At 44.0% G+C, this 16,117-nt stretch overlaps 1 protein-coding gene and 1 non-coding gene across 40 annotated transcripts in view; one reads left to right on the top strand and one right to left on the bottom strand.

Moving 5' to 3' along the window:
- CLASP1 (cytoplasmic linker associated protein 1) overlaps positions 1-16,117 on the top strand; it is a 290,372-nt gene that overhangs the window by 78,044 nt on the left and 196,211 nt on the right. For all 39 annotated transcript variants that reach the window (XM_043504920.1, XM_038421081.2, XM_038421077.2 and 36 more), the window contains exons 3-7: positions 3,398-3,476; positions 4,467-4,570; positions 7,673-7,764; positions 7,871-7,946; positions 13,085-13,182. In XM_043504920.1, coding sequence (XP_043360855.1) covers positions 3,398-3,476; positions 4,467-4,570; positions 7,673-7,764; positions 7,871-7,946; positions 13,085-13,182 — 449 coding nt within the window. The remainder of the gene's footprint in view (positions 1-3,397; positions 3,477-4,466; positions 4,571-7,672; positions 7,765-7,870; positions 7,947-13,084; positions 13,183-16,117) is intronic.
- LOC119840942 lies at positions 1,760-1,885 on the bottom strand. Its single transcript, XR_005288355.1, has one exon. It is a non-coding gene; the product is annotated as a U4atac minor spliceosomal RNA (small nuclear RNA).

The raw sequence follows: 16,117 nt of genomic DNA, 5'->3' as shown, positions 1-16,117 counted from the left end.
CTGGGTAGCTGGAAGTTACAGAAGATTATGGACTAAACTAGCAACACCTGCGCGATTTTCCATTCCAACTCCCCAGAAATTGTTGTGTTATCTCATTTCACATCACTGTTTCAGTTTCAACTGGATATGCATCCTTCACATGTTACCGAAAGGGCTACTCCAGTTTCTTTTACCTAATCATGGGTGTCTCTACTAGCAAGCATACTCATTAAGAGTGTTTCATCACCAAATCTTTGTATACTAAGCAATTGCAACAACAGCATAAGCACCAGTAATTGCCAAAGAACGTGAAAATACTGTATGAAGGATGGTGATTGAATGATTAAATGTATGGAGGTTTTTATTAGCGTACAACATAGTATAATAGACTTTGCAATAAACTTAATCTTTACTGAGAGCCCAAATGTGCAAATTTATATTTCTTATTGATCATAGTTCTTTGCATGATAATTTGCATAGATCCCTGTTTGGAATAAAATTAGAAACAGAGTGAAAAACAGGAAAAACAGGTGGGAGTCATGGAGTCTGGGCAGTTTTTCTGCACAGAAATTTGCAAAACACTGGACTGGGTAGTGTATTTAAAAAACAAGCACCCCACCCACCTCACCTTGCTCTTTCATTCCCATGTAGTAACACATGCCAATGTAATGATGACATGACTTCATTATCATAGCACAGCTGTCTCTTCTCTTTGATCATCCTTGTAGTGCCTTATCTTATGGGAACCTTTTTGCCCTCTAGGTTGAGGAAGAGTTTCCATGTTAAATTGGAATACTGTTCAGATTTATTCTGTAAACTCTGTCACATTTTATAAGCAAATGTATCTGGGCTTTATAAATTGCAACATGCTTAGGCTGCATGGTACTGCGGGTAATTTAAGGTATTGCCCTGGAATAGGAAAACTGCTGGGAGAGACTTGCAAAGAGAAATTTTAAGGAAGGTTTATAACAAATGTAAGTTTAATTAAACATTACTAACAATCATAACTCAGCCTTGCAGAACTGTTCTTGTTTTTGCAACACTGAATAGGTAAACTGAGCCATCTGTTTGGGGGGGAATAGACAGTGTGCATGTTGCTTACGAGGAGGGGAGCAATTATTGCGGATTCCTGTTTTGATGATTTGCTAAAGACATCTTTCCAAGGCTTGGTTAAAGGGAATAAGTGGAGTAGATACACTTCGGTCTTGACAGGTTTCAGAGTGGCAGCCGTGTTAGTCTGTATTCGCAAAAAGAAAAGGAGGACTTGTGGCACCTGAGAGACTAACAAATTTATTAGAGCATAAGCTTTCGTGAGCTACAGCTCACTTCATCGGATGCATTCGATGTAATGCATTTGATTGTAATGCATCTGATGAAGTGAGCTGTAGCTCACGAAAGCTTATGCTGTAATAAATTTGTTAGTCTCTCAGGTGCCACAAGTCCTCCTTTTCTTACTTCGGTCTTGAGTTTACAGGGGCGAGTTTAGCAAAGATCCTTGCGCCATCTAGTGGCTATTCGTCCAACTGCTTGCTCTGTAGAGAGAGAAACGGGAAGGTGTTTTCCCGATGCATTTTTGCCCCTTCCTCCTCCTCCGTTTTATTCTTGCAAAGATGATAAAATTGAAGGTGCGCGGAGTAATCCCGAGAGTCTCACCCCTGGCGGCTAAGGGCGGGGGAAAGACGACAGAAAGCGAAACACAGAGAAGAGGGTTTACTTGAAACCGGCCCCCTTCGTGCCAATCTGTTTTTACGACGAATTAAGAAGGTTGCATCGATGAGCAGGTTCCAAAAATTGCACCACATTAAAGCAGAAGCCTCAGCGGGCGCTTAGGTGTTGTGCGGCGTTAGCAGTACTGCTCTCACTAGACGTTCATCGAACAGTAACGCAACCCCAAGACAAGGACGGTTAGCGAAAACGCCTAATGGGAATGCGGGGAGGGACGCTGCATGGCTCGTTCGGTTGTGGCGACGGCGTACCTTTGCGCGCGCCTTTTTCATTCGCGGCTTCTCTCAGGGACGGAGTCCATCACGGAACAGTGTCTAGGTCTGTCATTTTTATGTCGGTGAATGGCGTTTTAATACCTTCTCGGCCGACAGTCACGGCGGTACCCATGATGCACTGCGCCACCTAGCGTGCTTATTTGCATATGCCGCTGGCGAACCCTCCTTAGCGTGAATGAACGGTCTCACAGCAAAGTTTGTGGCGTTAAATGGGAGTGAAGAAGGGGCCAAGTGCATCCTTTTTTGCATTTTCCTTTGGGCTGATTGATATTTATGCACACATTGATGGAACTGAGGGTAGGAATAATAAATAATGATCTAAAATTCGCACAGCTTTACTAAATTTTTGTGAAAGATCACCTGCCCTTTAGCACAGTGTTGTTAATATGATGGTGATAAAAACAGACACGTACTTAAAATCAAACCAAACCACCAATCTACTGATATTTTACTTGCCCTAAGTGAGTGGGGTGGGTAGAATTTTGCCAGGCTAACTTAATATGCATAAAGCAGTTTACTACTATGAAAATTGTAATAGTAATAAATGGTAGTTTATTACTTACTACTTATTCATTATGCTTATCAAAGAGTACATAGCACTTAGAATATTATTAATTATAATGAGCATGTCTGTAACTTTTTATTACTTTATTAATTAATTAACAAGGTATCATTATGTGGATATTCTTAATTAGCATTTATTTATCACTTTGCAAAATATGCAGTGCTTTCAAATAATAATATTATCCAGTTCTTATATAAGGCTTTTTCATCAGTAGATCTCAAAGCGCTTTACAATCTTTGAATGTATTTTAAACTGTTATCATTATTTATTAAAGGGATACTATAAACTTTAAAGAAAAAATCATGATTGTATTCCTAGTAACACTGTTGACAAACACTTTCACTTTCAATAAAAAAAAAATCTATTCACTCGTCCCTATTCATTGCTGTTAGTTTATTTTTTTTCTAAACTTGGATAATAAATACAATTAACGCAGTTGCATTATACATTATTTAGTAATACATTATAATTAATATCAATAAATTATCAATAAATAAAAAATAATAGAAATATTAAATTGCAAATATATATAATAAATAATTTAAGAACACATCCGTGAAAGTGATTATAATGATTAATTGTATGGACTGCAATTTGTTTAAAAATCCTTTCATTGCTCCTCTAAAGTAGGTGAGTAATCTTCTTTATGGTCAGATTCTATGCTGGGCAGGTCCAAATGGCATATATTGCAGTGGAACTCCTTATATGATGCATGAAAGGTTTGTTTCTCTTTTATGAGCACATTTATTCTAGCATTGCTGCTGCAGTGGGAAACCTCTTCAGTCTTGCCTATCCTGGTGTCTTGTGCCTGACTGCACGCTAACATGTTGTCTTTGTTGTTGTGTGTTTGCAGGTGGTTCTGCTGGGGATGGACATCCTGTCTGCGCTAGTGTCAAGGTTACAGGATCGCTTTAAAGCTCAGATAGGCACAGGTAAAGTATAAGGGATCGTTAGCCCATCTGAAATATATTTGGCCAAATTCTGCCCTCACTCACACCCGAGCAGCCTCATTCATTTAAAGTAGGTTAATTGGCTGTAATAGAGAAGCAGATATATGGTTCACTGTCACTAATCTGAATGATTTTGTTAACCTTGCATATACCACAGAGGCTGCATCATCAGGACTGGTACTTCACAGCTTCTGCCACTCAAATAGCATGAGTAAAGTGTCAGACTCTGACCCTAAATGATTAGCCTCTATGTTGATGTGTATGCTCTCATCCTCTATGGAGCCAGCAGAGCCCCCAACCAAAACCTAGTCACAGGAGCACGGCCTAAATTCCATGGAGGATTTAGAGGGAGTCATTACTCCCTCCAGCTGAGAGGGAGAAGGCACTGTCTGGTTCAGCACAGATCTGAGTCTGGAGAATTTGCGCCGTTGTCTGTAAAGCCGGGAGCCAGTAGTGCATTCTCAGTGTCCTAGGGTTTTTGTGAACATTTTGTTTGTGTTTTATTTGGGAGAGATCTCTGGGTTCTCCCCCCACTGCTCCCCTGAATAGCCTTGTGTTCTCCATCCTCATTCTGGAGACCACTCTGCCTCTGCAGTACTTCCTCCCTTAGTTGCCGGCCTCTGCACCAAGGACGGTCCCATGCCACTACACTGCTGCTTCCTTCTTCCTTAGCGGACGCAGAGTACCACTGTCATAATGATTACGTCTTAATTAATGCAAAACTGTCAAGATCTCAGTCCTGAGAGGTACTGAGTGCTGTCCATTCCCATTGACATCAGTGGGAATTATGGGTGCTCAGCACCTTTCAGGGTCAAATCACAGACAAGTGAGTGGGGACACACTTTACATTGTGAGTCAGTGAGGTCCCAGAATTCTCTCTGCTTTGCTAAAGTGTGTGTGTGTGGGGGGGATTTTAACTACGATACTCTTTGGATTTTTTTCTGATAGACTTTGGTGTTTTGTTTTTTCCAGTGTTGCCCAGTTTACTTGACAGGCTGGGAGATGCTAAAGACTCGGTGCGGGAGCAGGATCAGGCTCTGCTGCTAAAAATTATGGAACAAGCTACTAATCCTCAGGTATAGTAATGACTCATTTGGAATACACGGCATGTGTTCACAAAGAACCTATGTCAGAATCTGTTTTTATGACCTGCCATAAAGTCACCATCCCCAATGGGTGCATGCTAACTGGCCCGTTGTCTCCATGTCCACAGGATAATCTCTCAAGGTGTTATGGAGAATGGATCATGTTCACACCAGCTGCAGTTAGATCTGGGAGGGATGGTTTATTAATGTTTTAAACCTTAGGTTCCAATCCCAGCAGAGTGAAATTGACTTATTCCTCTTCAGTGGGGAGATTTATATATACACACACAGAGAACATGAAACAATGGGTTTTATCATACACACTGTAAGGAGAGTGATCACTTAAGATGAGCCATCACCAGCAGCGGGGGGGGGGGGGAAAGAGGAAAACCTTTCATGGTGACAAGCAAGGTAGGCCATTTCCAGCAGTTAACAAGAACATCTGAGGAACAGTGGGGGGTGGGGTGGGGGGGAGAAATAACATGGGGAAATAGTTTTACTTTGTGTAATGACTCATCCATTCCCAGTCTCTATTCAAGCCTAAGTTAATTGTATCCAGTTTTCAAATTAATTCCAATTCAGCAGTCTCTCGTTGGAGTCTGTTTTTGAAGTTTTTTTGTTGAAGGATAGCCACCCTCAGGTCTGTAATTGAGTGACCAGAGAGATTGAAGTGTTCTCCAACTGGTTTTTGATTGTTATAATTCTTGATGTCTGATTTGTGTCCATTTATTCTTTTACGTAGAGACTGTCCAGTTTGACCAATATTCATGGCAGAGGGACATTGCTGGCACATGATGGCATATATCACATTGGTAGATGCGCAGGTGAATGAGCCTCTGATAGTGTGGCTGATGTGATTAGGCCCTGTGATGGTGTCCCCTGAATAGATATGTGGACAGAGTTGGCAACGGGCTTTGTTGCAAGGATAGGTTCCTGGGTTAGTGGTTCTGTTGTGTGGTGTGTGGTTGCTGGTGAGTATTTGCTTCAGATTGGGGGGCTGTCTGTAAGCAAGGACTGGTCTGTCTCCCAAGATCTGTGAGAGTGATGGGTCGTCCTTCAGGATAGGTTGTAGATCCTTGATGATGCGTTGGAGAGGTTTTAGTTGGGGGCTGAAGGTGATGGCTAGTGGCGTTCTGTTATTTTCTTTGTTGAGCCTGTCCTGTAATAGGTGACTTTTGGGTACTCTTCTGGCTCTGTCAATCAGTTTCTTCACTTCAGCAGGTGGGTATTGTAGTTGTAGGAATGCATGATAGAGATCTTGTAGGTGTTTGTCTCTGTCTGAGGGGTTGGAGCAAATGCGGTTATATCGTAGCGCTTGGCTGTAGACAATGGATCGAGTGGTATGATCTGGATGAAAGCTAGAGGCATGTAGGTAGGAATAGCGGTCAGTAGGTTTCCAATATAGGGTGGTGTTTATGTGACTATCGCTTATTAGCACCGTAGTGTCCAGGAAGTGGATCTCTTGTGTGGACTGGTCCAGGCTGAGGTTGATGGTGGGATGGAAATTGTTGAAATCCTGGTGGAATTCCTCAAGGGCTTCTTTTCCATGGGTCCAGATGATGAAGATGTCATCAATGTAGCGCAAGTAGAGTAGGGGCATTAGGGGACGAGAGCTGAGGAAGCGTTGTTCTAAGTCAGCCATAAAAATGTTGGCATACTGTGGGGCCATGCGGGTACCCATCGCAGTGCCACTGATTCGAAGGTATACATTGTCCCCAAATGTGAAATAGTTATGGGTGAGGACAAAGTCACAAAGTTCAGCCACCATGTTATCCGTGACATTATCGGGGATACTGTTCCTGATGGCTTGTAGTCCATCTTTGTGTGGAATGTTGGTGTAGAGGGCTTCTACATCCATAGTGGCTAGGATGGTGTTTTCAGGAAGATCACCGATGGATTGTAGTTTCCTCAGGAAGTGAGTGGTGTCTCGAAGATAGCTGGAAGTGCTGGTAGCGTAGGGCCTGAGGAGGGAGTCTACATAGCCAGACAATCCTGCAGTCAGGGTGTCAATGCCTGAGATAATGGGGCGTCCAGGATTTCCAGGTTTATGGATCTTGGGTAGCAGATAGAATATCCCAGGTCGGAGTTCTAGGGGTGTGTCTGTGCAGATTTGTTCTTGTACTTTTTCAGGGAGTTTCTTGAGCAAATGCTGTAGTTTCTTTTGGTAACTCTCAGTGGGATCAGAGGGTAATGGCTTGTAGAAAGTGGTGTTGGAGAGCTGCCTAGTAGCCTCTTGTTCATATTCTGACCTATTCATGATAACGACAGCACCTCCTTTGTCAGCCTTTTTGATTATGATGTCAGAGTTGTTTCTGAGGCTGTGGATGGCATTGTATTCTGCACGGCTGAGGTTATGGGGCAAGTGATGCTGCTTTTCCACAATTTCAGCCCGTGCACATCGGCGGAAGCACTCTATGTAGAAATCCAGTTACTGAAACTCCACCAACCGCATTTCAATGGTGATGCACATGTATCATTTGGAAAGATTCTTTGGGATCTTGGGAAATGAAAGGTGCTATGTAAACATGCTCTCTGGCTCTACCTGCTTGTCCAGGAGCGCACCAGCTTCTGAGCCTTGCCCCCACATCTCTCCTAATTTCTGACTTGTCCTAAGATTTTAGGGAAGAAAGAAAGGCAGGGATGGACACAGCATCCCACACTGTTTAAATGCTCACTAGCTGATGCTTGTGCTTCCCTATCCCACAGCCCAGAGCTCTCTGGTACATGAAACTGGGGCACAGCTGGGAAATGAGTGTGTTTGAGCATTAGCCAGGGCTCCACTAGAGGAGGGGCAGTCACAAGTGCATAGGTGCTGTGCCTTGGGGGTTGGCGGGTCTGTGCTGGTAAACGGGTGTTATGTTAGCTAGCAGTGAGTTACTGAAAGGCTCAACAAAGAACAAAAGATTAGTCACTTTTGAGATTAATACAGTCGTCCTGAAGCTTCCACCCAGAAATCCTCCTAGTCTCTTGTGTGTGGGCACAGTGTTTATATTTAAATCCAAGGGATGATAAATTGTGCCAGGGCTGGAAAAGAAAACCCCATCCACTCTATTTTTCCTCTTCCCTTTCCACCCTCTTTTCTGTCTTCTGCAGTACGTGTGGGACAGACTGTTGGGAGGATTCAAACACAAGAATTTCCGGACGAGAGAAGGGATTTGCCTCTGCCTTATTGCAACCCTCAACGTGTAAGTCAGGACCTGTCATAGACCTGGGTTACTATGTTCTGAGTGTTCTACATTAAAAAAAAACAAACAAAAAAAATTCGTACTCATGCACTTCCTTTTCTCCTAGATCCGGAGCTCAGAGTTTAACACTGAGTAAGATTGTGCCACATATATGTAACTTACTTGGAGATCCAAACAGCCAGGTAAGTCTTTGGTGAAATTCTATGTTAAATTCCATATTTACTGGAAGGGAGAAGGGTCTGATTGCCACTCACAATAAGCAGGGCTCTAAATTTTGAGCGGTACATTGACTGCATGTGCTTAGTACCAGCCGTTGGTGAAGTTTGCAACTTCACCATTTATGAAAAGCCCTGGTTTAGTTTTGGATAATATGATTTTAGGGCATGCCTAGTTCTGTTCTCAGTGATTCTATGGTAAATATGAAGTGATTTCACTGGAGTTGCTCTGGGTTTATATTGGTGTCACCAAAATAATTAATAAGAGAGTCAAATCTGAAAAGACTGAAATCATGACAATAGTTAACGCCTTGTGCAGCAGTGTGAGTTGCATGGGATATTGGGGCTGAGACCATCTGAGTAAATTCAAGAGAAGATATGAAAGAGATGCATGAATCCAGTCTGTCTTTGTTTAGTGCCATGTGTCCTAATCAGGGAATTGGCAGTGATGTGCTGCTAGACTGGAGTTTTTATAAGGAAGTTCCTCAAAAATATCCTATCAAAATCCGTGATACATTTCCAACCTCCTGTGTAAAAATAGTGCTGTTCCCCCCAACATTCCAGTCCTCCTTTCCTTCTCCCCCAGAGAATCCAACAAGTACATACGTGTATCCTCTTCCAACTCCATTAGAGTGATTTCTATTGCTGTAAGGCCTCTCACCCTGAGAAGGATGGGGGCCCAATTTCTCTAAGTGCTCTGCTAAGGCCAGGAAGAAGCAAAGCCTGCCCTGAAGAGCTTACAATCCAATTGGAAACAAGACACAAGAAATGAAAGTAGGAAACAGGAAGGGAGAAGGTGGGGAAGGGAAGACAAGGGAAAGGGCAATGAGATAGTGTTGTCATATAGGGCAACTTCCTGGTTCCCAGTCATTGGAAATTACCTGTCTTGCTCCCATCACACCATGAGTCTCACTCCCCCTTGCATCGTGGATTCTCCTCTAGGTGTTCCCCTACCTGGCAGCTGTCTCTGGCTGTTGGTTGGGTGGGATGTGGTGTTGGGCTGGGTGGTTGGTTGGAGAATAGGTGCCCCATGATTCTTGATTTGGGCAGGTCTCTCTTCTCTCCACTCCCCCAGACTACTGGGGGTGTCCCCTAGCTGCTATGAGGAGCTGGGTGTGGGAGAGTGTTCCCCTCACTGGTGTAATGGGCTAAGAAGAGGAACTGGTTACCCTTGAGAGGTGGTAAAGGGAGGGAGAATGGAGATCCAAACTCCCTTCCAGTACTGACTTTTCAAACCCTGGGCAGGGGATGGACCAGCAGGCTCTCTGGCCGGGGAGAGAGATGGGCTCCAGAACTCTCACTCAGTGCCCAGGCAGTGATTGTCTGGACACGTCTTCTCTCTCTCTCTTCTTTGTGTGCTGCTAGAGCAGCCAGCAAGCGTGTGAGGGGAGCAACCCTCACACCCTGCGCACTCCTGTTGGTGCCTAGTACATCTCATAGTCTCAAATTTCCTCATTATCCTTCAGAGTTTCCCCAAAGCAGTGCTTGTGGGGCAAAGAGGAGTAGCCTGGCCTGCCCAAACAAAAACGAAACCACACAACAATCAGACATAAAGTACTGTGCCTGGCGTACCGTTTTAAATCTTCACAATAGTGAAAAGCACTAACCCATTTGGCTAAGATCAAGTGCACTGTCAGTTTAATAAATGTTGCTTCCTCTGTTAGGGGCCACTAGAGTCCGTCCTTCCTGGGGGGGAAGGGAGACTGGATGGTGTGGAGGGAGAGGGATGGACCTTGTGATCTGATAACACTTCTTTCTCTGTCTCCAGCTGCTTATTTTCTTCCCTCGGAGAATTGCTGCTGTAAAGCTGCATTAGCAGAATATTGAGCAACACTGCCCTCTGTTGGCTGAATGAGATATAGCAGAAGCAGGGAAACGGTTTTTTGTTTTGCTTTGCTTCTCTTTGCTACAAAGATGCATTGTTACAATACAAAGTTGTATTGTTGAGGGTTTTGTTTTTGCCAGCGAAGGAATTTTTTTTTTAAAACTAACATTGTTTTTGAGTGATCATTTAGCAATTTCCCTTATCCCAGTAAACTCTTGATATGGCTGTTTAGTTACATGCACTTAGACTATTCTGATTGAGGACAAGAGTCTAAAGGATTTTAACATAAAGAACTTAAAAGCATTTTAAAAATTGTGTTATTATAAATAAAGAAAAGCCACTATTGATACAGCCAAGTATCAATATCTCATTCTGAGATCTGTCCCTCTCCTTGTGCACTGTCCTTCAGCAATCGCTACAGCTCCTCAGTCTTTAATTGGGTCTAAAATAACCTCCTAAATTGGCCAGCAAGGTGTACACCCCCTGTACACCATATTGGGTGCATCCCTTTATGTAGGGGGTGGATAGATGGGTTTCTGCAACTGAACAGATGGTTTTGGGAGATTCCTCCTAACTTGATCTCCAACATCAGTGTCATCTTGCCATTGTGCTATCTCCTGTCCTTGTTCTTAGATGGCTGACAACCTGGCAGCAGAGCAGGGGCACTGAGTGTGAGGGTCTTTCTGAAGTCCACACCAATGGTCCTCCACTGGTTAGGGAACCGAGTGTGACAGAATAAGAGTCTGCCCGTGACTGTGTCAAGTCCTCGAGAGTTCTTTCTACCAGTGCACCCTGCGGGGGAGTGCAGCGAAGGGTTGAAGATTAAAAGATCAAGGATTCTAGAGGAATGCCCTCTCTTTGGCCGAAAGCCAAACACGGGGTGGATGTCACCAGCTTCTGCTGACTTTGGCCAGTGACTTTGTTTGGCCTGGCCAGATTGTTTAGCATAAGTAGTTAATATTTCAAGGGGCCATTAGAGGTGAAGTGGCTCGCTAACACCTTTCCAGTCATCGGGAGGAAAGAAAGGGGAAGGGGAGGCAGCTGGGGGAGGTTTGTTAGTGGGCTACTGATTGTTGTAAAAAGCCATAAATCCAGTGTCTCTGTGGCTGAGAGCAGAGTCCATTGCCCTGTGAATTTCCAGCCTGCCAGCCCTGTGCATTTGCTCCCATCAGCCACTGGTCCGAGAGGTAAAGGGAAGCTCTGGTGGAATGTTGAAGGCCGGTCGGAGCCTGAGTTTGGCCTTGGTTCCAGAACCTGGGGAGAGGGGCAGTTGCGCCCGGAGACCCAGCGGCAGTTGACTGGGCAGACAAATGGCTGAGTAAGGAATTTGAGGGAGGGAGGGCAGAGAGATGACCCTCAGCATGCACAGGGCTGGTGTTCGTCCTCTCCACCTTCTGTGCCAGGGCTCAGGCTGCAGGGGCAGAGAAATCCTGTGATTGCTTCCTGCCATCCCCTCCCCTCCCCATCAGTGGTGCTGCAGCATAGTGCTTCACCTGACAGTTGCCATGGGGATGGCGGGAAGAAGTGCTATGGAGAGTCCGACCTGGAAGGAGAAGGGGAAGGGGGCACTGAACTGGCAGCATGTGGGGGAAAAGGGGATGCTGGGGCTTGAGAGGGGGAAATATGGGGATAGGTAGGGGGAGGGGAGAAGAGGAGGGGAAAGAGGTGAATGGCGGTATGGTGGGAGAGAGGAAAGGAAAGAAAACTTGACAAGGGCAGAGGAAAATGACTAAAAGCCCCTGTGGCAGGTGGGCCAGAACTCAGGGGCCTGGGAGAAAGCAGAGACCCTGCTAGGAGAAAGCTCTGCAGTGGGGGGATGGAGCTAGACAAGCGTGAGCAGCAGTTGAGGTGCTGTGCCACGTGCTGGCTGTTGTCTCCTTGGCAATCTTTCTTCTGCAGCCATATTGCCAGGGGTTACCCCACCAGCTGCCGCCTCTGGACCTCCCCCTCCCTGGGTGGGGTGTATGTTTGACATTGTGGAGGGGAGCGTAGGTAAGTTAATGCTAGTGATGGGCATTTCTTCCCCACATCTTTGCGGGGAGGGAGGGATTGCAGGTATCTTCCAGAGTACACCCTCCCCACCTGCAGAGCCTGATTGAAGGCGGTGGCTTACCCTGTTCTGGGCTTAGGTCTCTTCTGCCCATGCAGGTGCTGGGGCGATATAGTTCAACTGGCTGCTGAGCACATCTCTTGCAAACCAGAAAACATCTTTTTTTACATGCAAAGTTCTTACTTTGTTCTGCCAAGAAGCCACGTCAGTCATTTACCCTAGTTGTGCCAAGATTAGACTATCCCCCTGGTGTTTGAGGCACCTATTGCCCTGGTATCAGTTGCCTTGCATTAACAATATCAGCCCAGAGCATGAAAAATCATGATTAGTTTGTTGGTATGGTTGATCTGCTGCTGTACTAATGTTGTATTGAAATTTGTTCTGTACTAGAGATACTAGAGAGGTTTTGTTACTCTCTTATCGTTCTCTGTCTACAACTACGTCTGCGGCAATGTGACTCTTTCCTTGCTGGGTAACATAGTCTGGATCTATATCAGGGATCTGGAGGGAGCCTGTAGCCAAGGCAATTTTGCAGTGGTAGTTTTGTGGCATTTTATTTTTCATTAGGAGATTGGTCTGTCTCTGCAGAATCTAAGGACAGAAAGTCAAGGACTTCAGTTACTGAGCACTGCTGATTTCCTGACATGGAAGGACTTTTTATGCAATTGATATCAAAATTACTTCTTTCCTCCAAGCTATTAGATCAACATAGACAAAATTATAATGCAAATAGCTGCCTCTCCTGATTTAGTGCTATCTTACAAGCTCATTGTGTTGATCTACTAGCACAGATCTACAAAATCTGTTCATCCACCTTTACCGTGATGGTTGCAAAGAAGAAAAAAAGATTATATTTAGCCTTCAAAAAATGTACCCGTCCTAGATGAACGGGTGAGTGGAATTTTATAAGGCTGAACAGGCTTACTGCATGCACAGAGGCTGGTGACTTGTGCTCAGTTCCCAGCTCTGCCACTGACTTGCCGTCTGACCTTGGGGAAGTCACTTCAGCGTGCTGTGCCTCATTAGTGAAATGAGCCTAATGACACTTATCACCCTCTGAGATCTATGGATGAGAAAAACTACACAAGTACTATTATTTATTATGCAAAAAATCATGGGTGCCGTTGTGGCTGAGAAATGGCTATGTTGCTTTTTTGGCTTCTCTTAGGAAATAATATTAAAAATTAAAATGATGATTAATTTCTGTTAAATCTCTTCTTTACTATTTAGGTTCGAGATGCAGCAATAAACAGCCTAGTGGAAATTTACAGACATGTAGGTGAACGTGTAAGGGCAGATCTCAGTAAAAAAGGATTACCACAGTCTCGGTGAGTGAAGAATATCCATTCTTTCTGCCTTTCTTGGTTTCTTTTCATTTTTGCTGCATTTAGGGACTACGCATGGAAGTCTTTTTGTGGGAGTGAGCCCTGAGGTGCCGATCCTGCAAACGCTTTGCATGCACTTAACTGTACTCAACAGAGTAAAGTTGATAGCGACTATTCATCTGCAAAAAGTTAAGCACATACGGAGGTGTTTGCAGGATTGGAGCCGTAGCATCTGTGGAAAGTATTTAAAAAAATATTACATAGGTCCTAGAAAATGTAACTCTCAAATGTATGCTGAGTCGGTCCCAGGACATTAGAAAGACAAGGTGGGTGAGGTAATATCTTTTTTTGGACTAGCTTGTGTTGATGAGAGGGGATATGTCTACACAGCAAAGAAAAACACACAGCTGGCCCGTGCCAGCCAACTCGGGCTTGTGGGGCTCAGGCTCTGGGAATGTTTCACTGTTGTGTAGACTTGTGGGCTCAGGCTGGAGCCTGAGCTTTGGGACCCTCCCATCTCGCAGGGTCATAGAGCCTGGGCTCCAGCCCGAGCCCAGATGTCTACTCAGCAGTGAAACAGCCCTGCAGCTGGAGCCCTGCGAGCCCAAGTCAGCAGGCACGGGCTGGCCGCGGGTGTCTAGTTGCTATGTAGACATACCCAGAGACAATCTTTGGAGCTTGCACAGAGCTCTTTTTCAGGCCTGGGAAACTAACTCAGTGTGTCACTGCTAAATAGAAGGTGGAACAGATTGTTTAGCATAAGTAGTTAATATTTCAAGGGTCCATTAAAGGTGAAGTGGCTCGCTAACACCTTTCCGGTCATCGGGAGGAAAGAAAGGGGAAGGGGAGGCAGCTGGGGGAGGTTTGTTAGTGAGCTACTGATTGTTGTAATAAGCCATAAATTCAGTGTCTCTATTAAGTTCATGACTTTAGTGTCTAGCAAAGTTATGAATTTAAGGTCCCAGGCTTGTCTTCTGAAACTGTTGTGCAGGTTTCCTCTGATGATGAGGTCAGATGCAGAGTGATCATTTAATGAAAAATGTTCACCCACAGGTGCTAGGGTGGTTTTGTTTGTCTTTTATCATTTTCCTCTGTGAGTTAATTCGAGAATGTAGTAGTGATTGCCTGGTTTCATTCATATAGTTGCTAGTGGGGCATTTAGTGCACTGGATGAGATAGATAGGCATGTATAGGACCCATGGCTCTGGAAATGGGTGTTGTGGGGTAGTATTGACCATTGAAGCAGTGGAATTATGTCTTCAGGTTTTGCATCTGTTCTTCTGACAGGTATGGTGTCGCTTTGAGGTGGTGTGTCCTGGTCTGTGGGAAGTTTGCTTCTGATGATAAGCTTGGAGAAGCTAGGGGGGTTGCTTGAAGGCCAGAAGAGGAAAGGCCAGTTCAGGAAAGATTTCTCTCAGGATGTAGTTCTTTGATGATATCCTATATGGGTTCGAGTGTGAGGTGGTTGGTGACAACTAAGGATGTCCGATGAAGTGAGCTGTAGCTCACGAAAGCTTATGCTCAGATAAATTTGTTAGTCTCTAAGGTGCCACAAGTACTCCTTTTCTTTTTGCGGATGCAGACTAACACAGCTGCTACTCTGAAACTAGGGGTGTGTGGTCAGAGCGGGTTTTATTTCTGTATTGAGGTAGGTGGTCTTGGGGTATTTGAGTGGCCCGTTCCATGATGTGATCTACTTCTCTGGTGGTTTTGAGCGTGTTAAGGTGTGCATCCCAGACTTTCTCCCCGTATTCTGTGGAATCTGAATGCCTGGGTGTAGATAACAGATTTCTTGGTGTGTTTGGGTTGTTACTGGATCTGTGAAAGAAGGTGTAGTGATCCATGTGTTTCTTGTAACTCAAATGGTAATGTGTTTATGTTGCAACATTCTGCTTGGTTACTTCCTCCTGGATTCCATAGGTCTTGTATGTATATTCAGTAAATTAAGAACAAAAAGAAACCTGGTAATAATATTGGTCAGTTGCTAGACGGAAATGATAGAATTATCAATAATAATGCAGAAAAGGCAGAAGCGTTCAATAAGATGTAAATTTTTAACAGTGAGAATAATTAACTATTGGAACAGTTTACCAAGCATCACAGTGGATTCTCCATTACTGACAATTTTAAAATCAAGAGTGGATGTTTTTCTAAAAGATCTGCTCTAGGACTTATTTTGGGGAAATTTTATAGCCTGGGTTGTACTTCAGGTAAGACTAGATGATCATAATGGTCCCTTCTGGCCTTAGAATCTATGAATATGGAGCAGCCAGTTCAGACTAGTAAATGGACACACAGTTAAAAGGAGATTGGCAGGATAAAAATCATATATTCAGCAATTGTGAGATCTTTTAAAAAAAATTATACATATTGGTCTCTTTATATTTACCTCCTGGTGTTTAAACCTTTAAGGTTCAGTTGGGCCATATTTTCAAGATTTTTCTCTACAACCATAAGGGCTAGAAACTTACTTCTTTTTTAAATGGAAGGTGAGATCCTCAAGTAATCATTTCTTCCAAGAGCTGGGGCTTTAAGAAAATCAGCAAATATTGGGAGATGCAGTATAGTTGTGAGAACTTGCAACACTGTCTATATAAACCAAACAGTTTTGCATGTATGAGTCTTGTCTGCATAACAATACCTTAGATTATTTTGAAAACAGAAATAAAATTCCAGTTTAGAAAAACCACAAGTTATTGGGCTTGATATGGGAATCACTGTGTAAAAATCGGAGTCCTCTTGTATGCAGGAGGTCAGACTAAATGATCATAATTGTCCTTTCAGACTTTAACTCATGGAATGTATGAAGTCAGTGTATACAGTTTGTTTACTTTTTGCTCCTCATTCAGTTTGAAAGGTGAAACTAGACTGGTCAGCTTCACTTTCTAGTTCCCACCTTCAAGGGTTCATAGCAATGCAGGGGAACATTTAAAAGCTC

The sequence above is a fragment of the Dermochelys coriacea genome, chromosome 11 (assembly GCF_009764565.3).
Source record: "Dermochelys coriacea isolate rDerCor1 chromosome 11, rDerCor1.pri.v4, whole genome shotgun sequence".
In the NCBI taxonomy this organism is placed as follows: Eukaryota; Metazoa; Chordata; order Testudines; family Dermochelyidae; genus Dermochelys; species Dermochelys coriacea.
Note: the sequence above shows the minus strand (reverse complement) of the source record. Positions and strands in the feature narration are given on the sequence as shown.